Source organism: Dermacentor variabilis, chromosome 3, assembly GCF_050947875.1.
Source record: "Dermacentor variabilis isolate Ectoservices chromosome 3, ASM5094787v1, whole genome shotgun sequence".
Lineage (NCBI taxonomy): Eukaryota > Metazoa > Arthropoda > Arachnida > Ixodida > Ixodidae > Dermacentor > Dermacentor variabilis.
In genome coordinates, this window is record NC_134570.1 from 52,321,994 (window position 1) to 52,337,869 (window position 15,876).

Consider the following 15,876-nt stretch of genomic DNA (forward strand, 5'->3'; position numbering starts at 1 on the left):
AGCTTTTGTCTTAATACACGTGTCCTTATCGTAGTCCTCAGCGCGGAAACTAGTACGGTGCCATATCTTGCTACAGTTTATCGCGGATATTATTGTCCCTTAGTGTTTTTGTTAAGAAAAAGGTGTGTTGAAGGAACAGTGAATATTTCAAATGAAAGTTTTTAGTATACTGAAAAGGATAGACTATGAGAAGTATGCATAGACTCCATCTCAAAAAAAAAAGAACGAGAGAATGCTACTGATGAATCTATGGCCTAGGACAATTAACTCGTTCTCATATCACTTGTGAAAGTCATAACCACTTTGACAGCAAAATGGACGCTACAGAACGCTTGGGAAAGCGAAAAGAACACGAATAGAAACAGCTCGTTTCTAAGGCAACACCGCGTTCACTAGAGGCGCTTTTGTACCGCTTTGAAGCATTGAACTCGTATCTCAGTGGTAACGTCTCCGTCTCACACTCCGGAGACCCTGGTTCGATTCCCACCCAGCCCATCTTAAAGGTTGCTTTTTATTTATGAAGTGCCTGCCGTGATTTATCGCTCACGGCCAACGCCGCGGACGCCGACGCCGACACCGACACCGACGCCGACGACACCGGCTTTTCTGTGACACGAGCTCCTTAACGCTATCGCGTTAAAATGTAAGACGGGTGTCAACGTGCCTTACATTTCGTGTTATAGATTTGGACGGCGCCGACTCTGGTTATGGTTAAGCGTTCATCTGTATAGAAAGGCGACATTACGTTCTAATACAATTAAATAGCAAAGCGCAATGTAAAACGTACCACGTTTCGAGAACTTCCGAGAGAAAAAGAATCAGTGTAAATGTGAGAAGATACATATAATGAAATTGCTGACGTCACACTCCCGCACTGGCGCTGAAATTTGGATAATATAGATAGTTCGCCTTTTTCTCCCGTAATAATCAACAGTTTGTTAGGTAAATTAATGAAAATAGGGTTTTTAAGCAGCCCATTACGAGTCTAAACTGGCTTAGCATGACCTTTTGTGCCTTTAAGTTTTTTCTTATTAATATGAAATTAAAGAAGAGGTTGGCACCATTATTGAACTATGCTACTCCTTGTCACAGGTCAAGCAAAGCTAGATGCAGACGTAAGAAGTGATAATTAAGCTCTGGAGACTTATTCTCGGACGATCACTATCGGGGATATAATTTTCAGTGCGCACTAATTGGCTGGCCGAGCAAAATCGGTTGAGCTGATTGGCTGCACGGTTGAGCAAAACCGCTTAAACCGTACAATGCGCCCGGCACTGCGTCACACAAAGGTCATAGAGTGCCACTGAAATTGATCGTCCGAGAATAACGCCTCAGTAGGATAGTGAAATTGAACGAACATTCGCTAAATTGAGTGCACTGAGGGCAAAAAACACTAACAGACACACACTTCCGTAAACAAGTGAAAGTGCACGAAAAAAAAAAGAAAATGAATCTGAAAACACGCTCATAAGTTTAGCTTCGCAGACGAGGCGGCGTCTCTTTCCCTTCGAAAGTGCAAGTACGACACGCCACTTACGATCGACACTTACGCCACTACAATCGACACTTACGAATCCCCTCCTACGGTTCCTCCTCGAGCGTCCCGTGGGCGGTGCCTCCGTGATGACCGTGGTCAGGTACTTCTGGCCATCGCTGGTCTGCTGCACGCTACGCGTCACATTCTTGATGGCCGTGCTGGGACGAACCACCACCGACGACGACTGATCTGCAAGCAGATGGGGATGTGAGTGATTCATTCAGTTGTAGATTGATAAGCTGTTGGCCACATAGCTCGGCTGATTGGATTATTGAGTGAAGCTGCGCTTAAATTAAGGAAATTTTGTAACCGGATTCAATTTGCCCTTTCAGAAACGCAGGCTTGGAATATCAAACGAAATGCGAAACAATTTTTTTTTCCCTTTTCCACCTGAGCGTAGTTTTATATTTAAGTATGTTGAAACAGGGAGCTCATCAATTTGCCTGAAGTGCAATTTCACAACACTTTTCCATCAGGTCGAAACGGGAACTTTCGAAGCAGCCTAAAATGTTTTCCCACCGCAGGCAGACGGACTCTCCCAACTGTACGCCCACACAGACTGGGCCGCATTCAAATGTTAAAGAAATAGAAAACCAGGAACTCGAGTGGATTATTTCGATTTGAAGCGGCGTTATTGAATTCATGTTTGAAACTTTAAACGCACGCACATATAGCGTGTTGATTGGTTGAATTTGTTGATTGAGTAGGTAATATATATTGATAGGTTTATTCACCTGAGAAATAACTGCTTGACCGATTGATTTATTGGTTGATTGATTGATTGTTAACAGCCCCAAGGGTTATACCCTTTCATACTACTGGCGAAGTGTTCGCTGGCCCCGACCCTCAGCTCACCGTAGATCTCCTCGATGATCTCTCGCACACCTCCAGCCTTGCCGCTTGTGCCGCGAAGGATCTTGGTGGTGACCTTCTTCCTCAGCGTCTTGGACGGCTGGCTGCTGTCGACCTTGGTGACGAACTCCACCTCCTTGGTCGAGCTGCGAAGCGTGTCCCTGAGGAACGACTCGATCCGGTCGTCGGTCTGCACGCCCATGGCTCGGCCTCCGAAGCCACTCTCGCCGCGCCTCTCGAAAGTCGGAATCACCCCGTTGGGAGTCTGCGTGGCCTGCGACGCCATGGGCTTCTTCGTGGGTCTCGTCCTGGCACCCAGGTTGGAGTCGCTCATGGACTTGGTCGCCTTGAACGGCCCCAGGGGTCTGCGGACGTCGCCGTTGCAGTATTCTTTCGTGGCAGAGGCCAGGGTTTGAGCCGCGGCTCTTGCGTGGGCTCCCCTGAGCGTACCGTCGGGACCTGCCCATGGGCGTACGAAAGAGAGGGTTAACTAAATGGCAGTAAGTGGAAGGAAATGCGCTGCCGTGACTAAGATGATCCGACAAGGAAATGGGGCGAGTTTACTTTCATGCGCCAAATATAACACGGAAGCATTTAAACTAGCTGTGCCTGCATTGTGAGCACTTAGAAATATTCGTGCTCATTAACAGTGTACTTTCTTCCAGTTAGTAAAAAATTTTGATTGTTCGCTTTGACTCGCATACTTGAAGTCGAATACGAATGTTAGAGAAGAACGGCATTAAAATAAAGATCATAATGTCGGCTACATCTACGCTCCCAAATTTAAAAAAAAAAACGTCACAGGCATTTATGGTAGACTTGAGCGACTGTAATGCATTGCAATCGCTCAAGCGTAGCGCGAACGCCTATCTAATGAGAGGCGCTCCGGTATTGTTAGATAGGATGAAAATCGCAGTACGATAGGAAGTTTTGACGATCGTCCGTTGCTTTTTCCAGGAAACTTCGATTCCTATCAACGCGCCAGTTGCTCCACCGCCGAAAACAATACTTCCTTAAGTAACCGAAAGCAATTTTTATCTGTATAATGCTACCGCACTAAAGCCGAGGGCACACAATGTGCAGTGGTATAAGGATCGATCTACCCACCCCTTTGATTACACTACCACGTAGACTGGCCCGCCTAACCAACTACACTACAAAAATGTTTCAGGGAGCTATCGTGAGGACGCACCACGACGCTACAAGCTTCATTCAAGTCACTCTAGCTGCTGTATAATGATAGCGTTTATGCCTTTCACATCTATTCGAATATATGGACATGGGAGTTGGCTCCAGCTGAAGCTTGTTTTTAAGGAGCCTAAAATTTCTTTCTGCATATTTGCTTTTCTTGTTTATACGAAATGTCGCCTACAGAAATTAAGAAACCAGCAGATTGTCACAAAATTCCAATGGCAAGAGCACGCAAGAACAGCACGGTTAAAGAGAGAAAACACTGCAGGCGACTGTAAAACCTAGTATTGATGTGGGCTAGAAACATTCTGGTACGTGAAGCCACCAAAAACCGCCTCTGACATACAGTATGATTCGCTCATGGCAACATTACTAGCATTAAAGGCCTAACATAGATACCACAATTCACGCGAAAGCCGGCAAAATCTTTTTTTTCTTTTTTTGTAAGTGAATGCTTGTCTACCACCTGAAATCAACGCTGTGTTCCCAAAAGGATAAAGAAATGTATGTTTATTCCTTTTTGTCCTAAATAATTGTTTCCCTTCTACAGTGGACAGCATCTACACTAAAGATACGATGGTACGTCGGAAAACAAGTTCCTACCTGTTGTGACTGTAGAGCTGGCAGGACTGATGCAGGACGGCCTCTGGAACTTTGAAGTGACGGACTCCCCCCTGGAGCCAGACAAGACGGTAACTCCGTTCGGGGTCCTCTTCTTAAGCGGCTCGGTGTGGAAACCTCTGTCTACGACGTCGAAGGACGTCTCGAGAGGTGGACTGCGAGGTGGACTGCGTGGTGGACTGCGTGGTGTACTGCGTGGTGGACTGCGATGGCCGTTCAGCATGGGACGCTTCGTCGACGAATGTGGAGGAGTCGCAGCCCGAGGTGGTGTGAAAGCTCGCGGCGGCGATGAAACTTGAGGCGGGGAAGCCGCCTTTGGTGTTGTTTGCTCACCGTTAACCTGCTTCGAAAATGGCGGCGATCTGACGTCGCGCAACTGGGTCGGTTCCTTTGGTTCTGTCTGAGGCACCGAATGCTTCCTACTCGACGAGTACATGGTGACCTTTTCGTCGCTCACCGCTTCAGCCTTCTCTTCGGCTCGGGAAGCGGACCTCGACTCGACCCGAGACGAGAATCCGAGCTCCTCCATCGCGTCGTCGTCATCGGCGAAAGGTATCGGAGACTCGGACAGGCCTGACAGGACGTCCTCTTTCTCGGAACGAGCGCACACCGACTTGAGAGACGTCTCGTCGATGGAGCGCCTCGACACCGTCGTAGACTGCAACGTCTCCATGATGGTCATCGTCTCGACCGTAGTGATCTTCGACACGCCCCCTGCTGCAGGCGTCGCCGTTCGAGGATGGATTTCATCCGGAGGCTTCCTGTCCTCCTCCAGCTTTTTCTCGACCTCGTCGAGAAGGCTCTTGGTGTCCCCACCACCCGTCGTTCCGGAAGCTGCGGATGCTGGGCTCGGGGTGGGTGCGAAGTAGGCGTCGGTGGAGGTCGACTTGGACTCCATGGCAACCCTCTTGGTGACGCGGTCGTCGTCCCGGGCCAAGAATATGGTTGGAGTCGCTGGGAACACTCCGGTCGCCGCAGCCGCAGCCGGCGTTGGCGGCAGTGGTACCGCGCGATCGGAAGCCGAGGTCGGCGTTGCCCCTGCGTATATGGGCATCGCGTACAACGGTCCGGATTGAAGCTGGACGCCGCGGTCGTCGAGAAGAAGCACCTGGTTGCCTCCGGGAGCAACGAAAGGCCGCGTGTAGGTCGCGAAGGGAGCCATCGCGTGCAGCATGGAACCAGGGCTGAACGCCTGTACGGGTGACGCCACCTGGAGACCGTAATCCACAGTGTGGGTCTGCGTCTCGCTGTCCCGCTGGCAGACGGGAGCGACTAGGCGGCCGCCTCCAGGCTTCTGCGGCTCCTGCTGGAACCATACTTCTTTGGGCTTCGACCAAAAGTCGCTCGGAGGCAAAGGAGGCGGTGGCGGAATGGAAGAAGCGCCGCTGATCGCCGTGCTGGGCGGTTGCTGTTCGGTTGATCTCTGAGCAGCGGTCGGTGGCGTTTTCCTGGAGGCTTCTGTTGGGCTCCTGGACTGAGGACGCGGTGTGGCACTGTCGATAACGTTAGCTTCGTTCAGAATATCCTCTGTAGGGGAGCAAGACAAAACACACCATTATGCAACCGCTCATGTTCAGAACGATCTGGTTGTCGCGAAGCAAACGACGTACGGTATACATGGCGCGTTCTGGAGTAAACAACGGTGCTGTCACACGGCACACGAGGTGAGAGAGTGCAAGGCAGAAGCGGAGGGTTTGTGCTGGTTCAGTGTGGGCTTTTTTGTTGCACTATACATCTGCCAGTACATTAAACAAATATATTACCGACGAAGGGAGGTGTCCACCTTCACGTTATTGTGATTATTGAATTTTTACGGAAGGCAATCAACATACATTTGCAGACATCAATATGCGGACTTCTTTACTCGAACGGCCATGGCGCCCCCTCAAGTAAACCGAAAGCAGTAACTACCTGATCATGTGATGTCGTTTTATTTGGTTTGGCAAACAGGTAAATTAGTTCACTGAATGGAAGAGGCTTTAGCACTATTTTACTGGGCTATGAAAGTTATATGCACGACGCGCTTGGCGTCATCCTAATGAAATAAATTGTTAAGGTCATTATTTATTACTCTTTGCCACAATGCCTCCCAGAAATCTTGAGCTCATTCCCTTAAACTCAGGTCCCTTAAGATCACTCGATCGAATGTCCTGTTTCTCTCCTACTACTTTCGTTCCAAGTGCATCGAAGTGTATTTTACACAAGCACGAGTTCCGGGTGCCAAAACTTTACAATCCCGCAAGGTCGTATTACGCAAACTCGTCCACACTGGTCACCCGTACTGAGGCGAAGACAGGGATCAGTTAGTCTATTAGTGGCGACGTAGTGATTCGCAAGGTCCAGTATGCGAAAAGTAGCTCCTACGGCGCTTACGTTTGTACCAATAACAACGCTTGCTTTGAAAATGGCGGATCACAGTAGCGCAATAACGATGTATTGTTTTTGTTCAACCTACAGACTTCGAGCTGAGGTGAAATGCCCCGCACTAATTAACAGCGTTCTGGTCGTCATTTCTTTTAAATTAGCGTCAGTGTTTTCGATTATAGCGTTCAACATTATTAATGTGGCGAGTAAGCAAGTATTTCCTCTTTCGTTTGCGTGCTAGATACACATGTGGCGACGCCGTTTTACTCAAGGGAACTCCGCAGCGCACTGCGCGATAAGATGATGGAAATCTATGGTGATTAAGACGAAACTTTTTTTCTTTTCATGTGGGCCACTCGAAACAATAACTACTTCTACATTTCAGTTAACATTCTCTACGACTTTAAGCTCCTTTGTGAGTCGTCTTCTCAAGTTTCGCAATGACCATCATCGGTACGGCGTGCTGTGGTGCGCCAAGCATCACCGGGGGCGACAAGCTCGCAGGAACAGAAGAGGAAGCATCAACACCGACACTGGAACGCCCACAGCGTGCCAGCGAAGGTGGTCCGGCAAGCGCCGACGGACACAAACACGAAGACTGCGGGCGCTCGTGATTACCTCTGAGGACCTCCATGGTGTAGCGCTTCTGAAGCACATGCTTGAGCTCCTCCATGAGCGCCTGCTTGGGCGAGTGCATGCTGGCGGCGTGAACGGCCGCGACAGCGGCGGCGACCGAGCTACTCGTAGCGGTGGCAGCGGTCGCGGCAGTGGTGGCGACGGCTTGGCTCACGTCGTCTGCAACTGTCTGCAAGTCTGTGGTCTTGGAAGACTCGGCGACTTCGACGGGCGACTTCGACGCGCCTTCATCGCGAGCGACTTCTTCCGCGTCTTCGTCTTCGACTGGCCGGGCAACCCTGAGGGGGACGTTGACGTAGATCTCGGCGTCGCCTCTCTCGTCCTCCTGCTGCTGCTGCTGCTGCTGCTGCGCCTCCACTGCGACCGCCGGTTCACAAGAGGGCAGCAATGCCGGGAACGGAGTGGTGCACGACTCCTCGGCCTCGCTGAAGATTTCGTCCAGCAACGCGCTGAGGTTCTCGGGCCAGCCGACCGAGTCGTCCCGGCGGCTGCTCGGCGCCCGCGCGCCACCGCCGCCGCCGCCGCCGCTGAGGCTTTCCAGCAACACCGCACACGGAAGGTCATCTGGACGCCCGAGCGTTGCCCCGTTTGGTTCGTTTCTTTGTCTATTGTTTTAAGCTAACACAGATCAGACTTCCCCGTCCCGAACCTCTCCTTCTGCGCAAATATGATCCGGGTAGAGCTGACACGCTGCTCGTCCTGTCATAATGACAATAAACTTGGGACAAGTGGAAACCGTTATCTCCTCTAAACTTCACCAGCCGCATTTGATGCTATACGTAATGGCTAGAGGCCCCTAGTAAACCACGTATTCCTAACTAGGGAGCTCCTGTACTGTCAGTTATTTTTGCTAGGCGAACTTAATGTTATTGCAAATGAATAAACCTCACTGCACGTCACATGGGTGTTATGGCCCCTTTCCTAGCACAAGTTACTATATGGCATGAAAACTTTCATATTTTCGACAGGTTGTAGTTGTAATGCGATCAATAAGGCAAAGCACCGACGTAGCATCAGTTCCAACTGGTAGGCAAACGCACCCCACCAAGGCCGTGGTTCTGGCGATTTGGCACGACAAGCGGGGTAAGTGATGATCACAGACAAAAACTAAGCAAGACATGATGCTAATATGTAAGGTTTGCTGTCATTAGGCAAAGCTGGTGACTGGTTGCCGGCGTTTTAGGTTGCTGGTGACTTTCTCCAGCAGTATTACCACTGCTTGAGCTCGGACGAGCTGATTTTGCCACGATGCTGAATACGATGAGATGAAAAGACAATACTGAAAAGACGTTACTTCCGAAGGATGGGGCGAAGGTCAAATGGGAAGAGACGTTCTTTATTGAAGCTGCAATTTTGTCCTCAACGCAGAAGTACTACTGGTAACACATATTGTTAAAGCCTATTGTTAAAATTTCCAAAAGATTGTGTGGTTACTGCCACAATGTTATTTAGGAAACAGTCAGCAAACTATGAAGAAGCAGCAAAGCAGTTCTCTCGCAAGACCTGTACCAATATGTCTGGAGCTACCGCTTTAGAGCGAAGCAATATACGGGCAACCGTTGGCGACTTGATTGTCTCCCTCTATCTTTCTAGACATAAGTTATGCGTCGATTTGTTAGACTTTGCGGTTTCTTAAAGTCTTGTCTTGTGCGTGGTTCCATTTTCCCTCGGATGTCATATCGGCCTACCTCTCAGAATAGCATCCTGTGAACTAACGTGTCTGCTACCGAACTGAATTTATTGCTCGCTCAAATTTGGATTGTTCTGTACACTAGAACAATGTAGATATACATTGAAGACTCTCATAAAGCACTTAGCTTCCGTCTTCATCTACATGCCTTTTATCAGGCAAGATTATTCTGGGCCGCTCTTGCGAGCTGACAAGCGCACATACCACTTCAAATATATTTTTGCTCAACATGTATTCTGTTGAATTTATTGTGTTGAACTGCACGATAAACCGGTAGGTGATAAGAGAAATTGCGCCCCTCCTCTTTCTTCACTCAAGATTATGTCCACGTTTCTAACTGGTATCGTTCGATCAACCTGCTCTTTTCCTCCATTCCAGACAGCCGCATCTCACACAACAGTGCGTTACTTCTCAATCTAGCACTGTCCGCTTTATCTCTATTTATTCTTAAATTGAAGCCACATACTTTATTCTCGTTCATCACGTGCATCTGGCACCTTACAATTAATACTCGAAACGGCGGTCTGTTATAAACGTATATGCACCCATTTTTCCTGCACATGGTCGCCTTCAGGAGAGACCCGGTGTTACTGGCCCATCTTCGGTGTGCATCAGGTGCCGTCTGTGGAAACTGTTGCTCTTTTAGAATGTTTTACAAAGGCCCGTTACAATAAGCACAGATGCCCTATGCTGACTAATTAGATCACGACCCCGCGGACACCCGTTCTCACGCAGTGGTGCGTGCAGCAGGCACAGGCAGCTAATTGTACGATTCATACTAGGGCCACAACAGTCCATTTGTAATAACGAAATATGTACTCCTCCTTTTTACCACCCTTTGATGTTCAGCGTTTGACGGGCGAAGATCACGAAACGGCGCAACGGCTGTCGAGATTTACATTAAGTGCCCCCCCCCCTCTTCCCAAAAGAAGAGAAAAAAATAGAAAGGACGTCACCCGCAATTTATATCTGACCATCTTTTCAGCTAACATGAGGAGAGGATGTTCAATGTTTCGTGATGCTCCATAACGAACGGCCCGACTGCAAAAAAGAAGCATTCCTAACCTAGTTATTTTGGATTGAACACATCTAGGCTGCGACAAACACTGCCTCAGTATGGCGATTTGGTGGGTTAAATCTGCCTATACATGCCACTAAGCATTGTAGAAATGGACTTCGAACTTATATTGTCTTCTAATGCTTCGTTTTGTACGTTAAGTTAACCGAGTGCTTGGGGTTAAAGAAAAAAATGCAACGAAATCCAACGTCGCGACTTCTGCGAAAAACTGATGAACTTACAAGTAAAAGACGAAAGCTAAAACAGTTCATCTGAAAATTGCAATATCGCACAGAAAACGAGGAAGGCCAAGGGAATGGCATTGTCCCAGTTTGGAGCTCTGTGGAAGCTATTAAACTTCTTGATGTTAAAGAACTTTAAAGCTCCTACATTAGAAACTACCAAATATTACTTTTCTCAATAAAATCATTACGAATATTTTAAAAGTCCAGAATATCTCACGATGAGTTAGAATTTAGAAAAACAAGTTCAATGTAAGATTATCGTGTTATTTGGAAAACGCGTTGTTAGGTGACGTAAATGGAGCAATCACCAGCCTTTCCCCTTAAGAGCCAATGGCCATTTGCAGCGGTAAGATGACCAATATTCTCATGCTTGACTCAAGATAGCATGCTTCGGTAACTATTCAAAAGAAGGCCGCAAAGGTATATTCCTCCCGAAGAATGAAGACATTAGACGAGCGATCGCGATGTCAGTATAACGGTTGTACAGAAAATTGTGTAAATGCATGTAAACACACAGCACAGAAAGAATACAGCCATCACCATGACGTCTCCAATCGCCAAAGAACAGCCCACATGACAAATGAGTACAGAAAGTGACAACGAAAGGAACACTTCTCCAAACGTAGCTAGCAGTAAGTACCCAGACACTTCCGCATTCCGCATTCCCTCACCTCGTGACCGAGTCGTGTGAAAAAACAGCGTCGAAACAAACATACACTGAGAAAGAGAAAGAGACGCTTTCGCAAACATGCCGTCGATTGCAGGCAGGCCGACACGGGACAAGCAGCGCGTTTTTGCATTTTCCTTCCTGCGAGAGAGAGCACCTCAGTGAGAGTCGAACCGGGTCTGTTAGCGCTCCCAAGGAAAGGAAGACAGGCTGGAAGAAGTGAGTGGGTCTTCGTGCGAATCAAGGCACCTTCGGGAGACGAATTGCCGGCCAGGGCACCACACACGCAATCTTGGGGGGCAAAGGGCTCGCAGTCATCGTAATCCCCGTCGTTGTCGTCGTCGTGGTGGTGGTGGTGGTTAAGCGGACCTTGCTGAGCGTCTGCCTCGAGGCTGTCGACGACGAACTGGTCCGGGGTAAGAGAGATGAATTCGGGTTCCCTCGGACTAGAGCCTGTTTCAAGAAGGGGAGAGGGTGAAAGGTGCGCGAATCACGCCGCGAGGTCAGGACACGAAGATAGTTAGGCGAACTGTGCTGGATGAGGCCTCGGGATCCGTATGGGATTTTAGCGCTGCTGGCAAAGCAGATTCTACGAGTGTGTGTGTGTGTGTGTTTTTTTTTTTAGCGCATGACTAGATGTATTAGGAACCGGTCACAACTCGGCCCGTATTTGCAGGAAAGCTCTTACGAGAGAATTATTTCCAGCCGATCCTCATGCTGGACATATTGGCGAAGGCGCAGCCCGTTGGCAAGGGGCACTAAAGAACGAAAAGCTTTGCGAAGATCTGCCCCTCCTCTCCTAGCTATCTGCGGAGTGTGAGTGTGTCAAAATGTGAGTTGGTCTTTGTCAAGACCAATGCATTCTCAGTCAATCAATATCATTGCAGTGGCCAGGGCAGGTGGGCCCAAGGTTCTCTGCGAAGGCTTTGACGAAGAAGAGGCCACATGAAACGCTGGAACTAACACGAAGTCATTGCACATCTATAACTGTCTCAATTATCCACCTCTGAAGGCTACCTTTTGATTGCCACAGACTACCTCCGTTCGGAGATTTGTTACAAAATGTCGACCATATACAAGGGGGAGAGCACCCATCGAAGTAGACGTGAATGAACTGATCAGGAGGCAGTTTATTAACCTGGTGTTTTACAAACGGCGCAAAACGCTTGTTTGTTCAAGAGTTGGTGCACTGCAGAGAAGAAAGTGTACCGGCGCGACTAACGCATACATAGCCGGTGACGATGAAGACGGCTCACGAGAAAGGAGCGCGAGAATAGAACACACTCGCGCACTCGACCGCTCCCGAGATCCGGCGCCACCATGGTCGTCCGGCCTAAATGAACAATGGCCACGGCGGCAACCTTCTCGCGCCGCCTCCTACAAAAGTACTGACAGCATAGTAGATTTACACGACCAATTGGGTGAACATAGTTTAACTACGCTTGAAGGTGTCATCAGCGTAGCGTCTGCTATTCAGCGCAAAAGGTTGTCTCGGTGGCTGCTTAGCAGTTCAGTGTACACACAACCACATCAACCCGGCTGTGCGACAAGGATAGGGAAAACATCCGCTTTAGTTGATAGAGTCGATATCAGTGAATTATTAAATTAAATTGATTAAATTTTAGGTTTTTACATGCCAAACGATACGAGTCCGTGCTAAAAAGGGAGTCGGTGAGTTTCAGACTCTACAATATCTGCTGTGTTTCGAGAACAATATGGAGGCTACATTAAACGTGACACAGTCAATTTCATAGCTGCCTAAAGCCTTGGAATTATTTCTACCGACGCTAGCTTCTACAACACTTAAGCACTGTGTAAAATAATGACACGAGACTGCGCTACTGGCCTGTAGACTCATTTGGCACTACAAGGTATGAACGAGGACAGTTCCTAGGGATATGAACCAAACACCCACATTATTTTTGTTAGGCGAAAGTCCTGGAGGAGTTGGATCCATGTGGTGCAGGTCACTGGCACCTTGCTTTCGCCGTGATCCGATACTCACTACGCAGAAGAATTGAACTGCAGAAATGTCAACTCAACCAGCTCGTTCGACCTCGAAATGGTGGTTGTTCAGACGACGATATCCTTACAGATAAGAGGCTTGTTATCACGTACAAAGCTAAAAGTTTGAAATACGAAAAAATAAACAATTGTAATATTCCGGCCCCAAAACTAACATATATGTGTGGCAATACATAGCTCGCACACAATGAACTTAAGGTACCAAGAGGGCCTCAGGAATCTCAGGAATATTCTGCTCAGGGGGATCTTATCCTGGCGGAGGAACTTCAGAGGATTCTCTACGTAATTAGAAAAATGGAGGTGCATGCATAAACAAAGCTTCTTGCGAACATACGAATGTAAGTTTTCTTCTTTTCTCTTTTGTGTGATTTACGTACCTGAACTCCTCGAGAGCCTGATGGAGGCGTCCTCCTGTTTCTTCCTTCGAATCTCCTTCAGCCAGTCAGGCACTACTTCGGTGGCCGAAGTCGGCTGGTGAAGACATTCGCTGGACAGGTTTGTCGCCCGCTTGCCACCGGACTGGGACAGAGACTTGTCTGCGGCCGGCCGAAAAGAAAGAGCAAGACAACTCTGTTGGAGAAATGTTCTCTTGTTGTTGATACTGCAACTGTTTTCAACTCGAAAAAAAAATAAGAACAGCGGATTCGGTCGTACGCTTTTTGCCGTGACATTTCAACTTACTTTGACCTGACGCCCTTGCGTTAGGTTAAAGGCTCAAGCTTACAGGCGTTCGAAGTAAGCGCTGTGCTAAACTTCGTGGAAAGCACTCCCAGCTACTTGCAAGGCTGCGAACAGGCTTTCGCATATAATAAATAAAAATAAAATAAAATATATTCCCCGATTTGCCCCCCTTGGCATGGTGCCTATTGTGGTGAGAATCTCGGTCACTTATTACTGAAATTTGTTATTTCTCAGTGAAACACGCATTTATTCCGGAGGGACGCGCGTGGTAAAACTTTTGAATGTTTCCACACCTTGAGTTACTACCAAGTAGCGAATGTGCTTATCCGTATCGTTGATCCCTTTGTTGCACAGGCCCATGAAATGGCGCGCCCGTACAGCTGGTACTGGTAATGGATACTGTCGCACGGGGGGTGTCTCGTAAAACTTTCGACAAGGCCTGCGGATTAGAAGCTGCGCTTGTCTACTGACGCCGATTGTGTCAAACAAGATCCAGTTCATTTTTCATCCTCACGTAAAGGCTATACTGCGATGAAAACTTAGAGAACTTCACTGTTCTCTTCACGGCTCTCATTATGCGGACGCAGTGGACAACGAATTGAGCTATATTCACAAACACTGCACAAAAATAAGCTCCTGTGTACTTATGTAAACTAAAACAATGTTGTACAGGCCAACGTTCACGCTTACTTCTGCGCCCTAAAAGAGCAAGGAAAGAAAGCATGTAATAATTGCAGGAGGAACATGGTGCGAATCATATATAGACAAGTTCTTGCATGACGAGACGGCGTTTAATGAACTGTACTAGAAACCTAACGTACAACGAATTGAGGGTAAGGACAGTCGAATGCACGCATTAGCAATCTGAAAGGGAATGCAAACTCCGCTTTGAAGTGGCGGTTATTGACGATGTGTCGATCCGAACCAGACATGCGAGTTTGTATCAAGCAGCTTTTCCCACAGAATACATTTCCTTCCACCTTTTCAATCTCTCTTATCTCCGCTAAACATGAAATCTTGGGCAACGCTTTCGTGTTGTGCGCAGATCCCTGCGGGTAAATATTTCCCTACTTGGGTGTCTATCATGCGCTGCTAGTTACGACATGCATAGATGTTCAGACATTATGGCCTAACCAATGCAAATTTGAATGTTTCCTTTCATACTGATCTCCGCGAATTATAACTAATCTGCACTGTCCAGTATTGCCAACAAGAAACGGCTAACTTATCTAACCCAACCGAGTCCAGTGTATGCCACTCTTGAGCCCGTGTGAGCGACATGAGAAGGAACACGAATTAAATTCCAAGCAAACGATAATACACGAAATATCGATTCGAACTTAATTTCGCTTCGTTTATTTGGTTCCTTAGACAAAGTTCAAGAGGATTTCAAAGGCTAAATTGTCTGACGAGGCAACGACCCCTTTTACCGATACACACAGAACATAGTTACGCACTATCATTGTGCACCTACATCAGCCCGCGCGATGCATACGCAGTACCGTGAAAAGTCAACTGATCTGGTGCAAATGCGTATGAAGCAGCCTGCCTTCGGACACCTCTTCCTTTTTCTCTTTACTTCTTTTCCAGATGAACGCCGAGTCTTGAGGAACAATTTCGTGTTCCGCATAAATCCATATTTTTCCGTGTTTCTGCCCTTGAGTGCATTCGCGCGATAGGTAGCTGCTATCTCCACAGTGGTTCGGCCACTTATAGACTCTCTAATGCAGGTTTAGATTCGTTCTTTCACATTGCTCGCATCGGCAGTCTCCCTCGAGCAACATGAAAGGACAGTATACAGCAAGGGGCGCCGTCTACAATGCCGCCAGCAACAAGCGAGCACCTTCTTGTCTCACCTAGGCGAGCCCAGTCTATGCCGCTCTTCTTCTTTCGCTCTGCCTCGAGGATCCACGACGGCGTGACGGCCGAGTCCATCGCGTCCCAGGGTGAGGCCCGACCCGCCGACATGGCATCGCGGCTGCGCATCTGGACGCTCGAGCTCCGTCGCAGCGGGGGACCGCCCCTGACGCCACCTCGCGGAACTGCGCGGAAGCGAGCGAACGAATACAAACTTACGCACCAGTTCAACAACGACGTGGGAAAGCGATCGAAGGCACCGCTGTATCGGCTTGGATGACGCAGACAGTGAGCGTGGCGCGGCTGTAAACATCCTGTCGTATCCAACAGGGTGGCTGTGAGCGACGTGTCAATGCCTGGTTTTGCGCGCCGCGCTAATGCAACAAGCAATTCTTCTCGATCGTCAGAAGTGTGTGTATACTGCGTGCGGCCGTTAGGGGTGAAGCCGAAAGC

The 15,876-nt window shown here is 48.4% G+C and overlaps 1 protein-coding gene across 4 annotated transcripts in view; it reads right to left on the reverse strand.

Moving 5' to 3' along the window:
* LOC142575598 (uncharacterized) overlaps nucleotides 1-15,876 on the reverse strand; it is a 311,632-nt gene that overhangs the window by 1,956 nt on the left and 293,800 nt on the right. For 2 of the 4 annotated variants that reach the window (XM_075685080.1, XM_075685081.1), the window contains exons 10-15: nucleotides 15,423-15,608; nucleotides 13,263-13,421; nucleotides 7,184-7,765; nucleotides 4,184-5,728; nucleotides 2,393-2,848; nucleotides 1,572-1,726 (exon numbers count right to left, since the gene is read on the reverse strand). In XM_075685080.1, coding sequence (XP_075541195.1) covers nucleotides 1,572-1,726; nucleotides 2,393-2,848; nucleotides 4,184-5,728; nucleotides 7,184-7,765; nucleotides 13,263-13,421; nucleotides 15,423-15,608 — 3,083 coding nt within the window. The remainder of the gene's footprint in view (nucleotides 1-1,571; nucleotides 1,727-2,392; nucleotides 2,849-4,183; nucleotides 5,729-7,183; nucleotides 7,766-13,262; nucleotides 13,422-15,422; nucleotides 15,609-15,876) is intronic. The other 2 variants (XM_075685082.1, XM_075685083.1) reach the window with 2 other exon arrangements.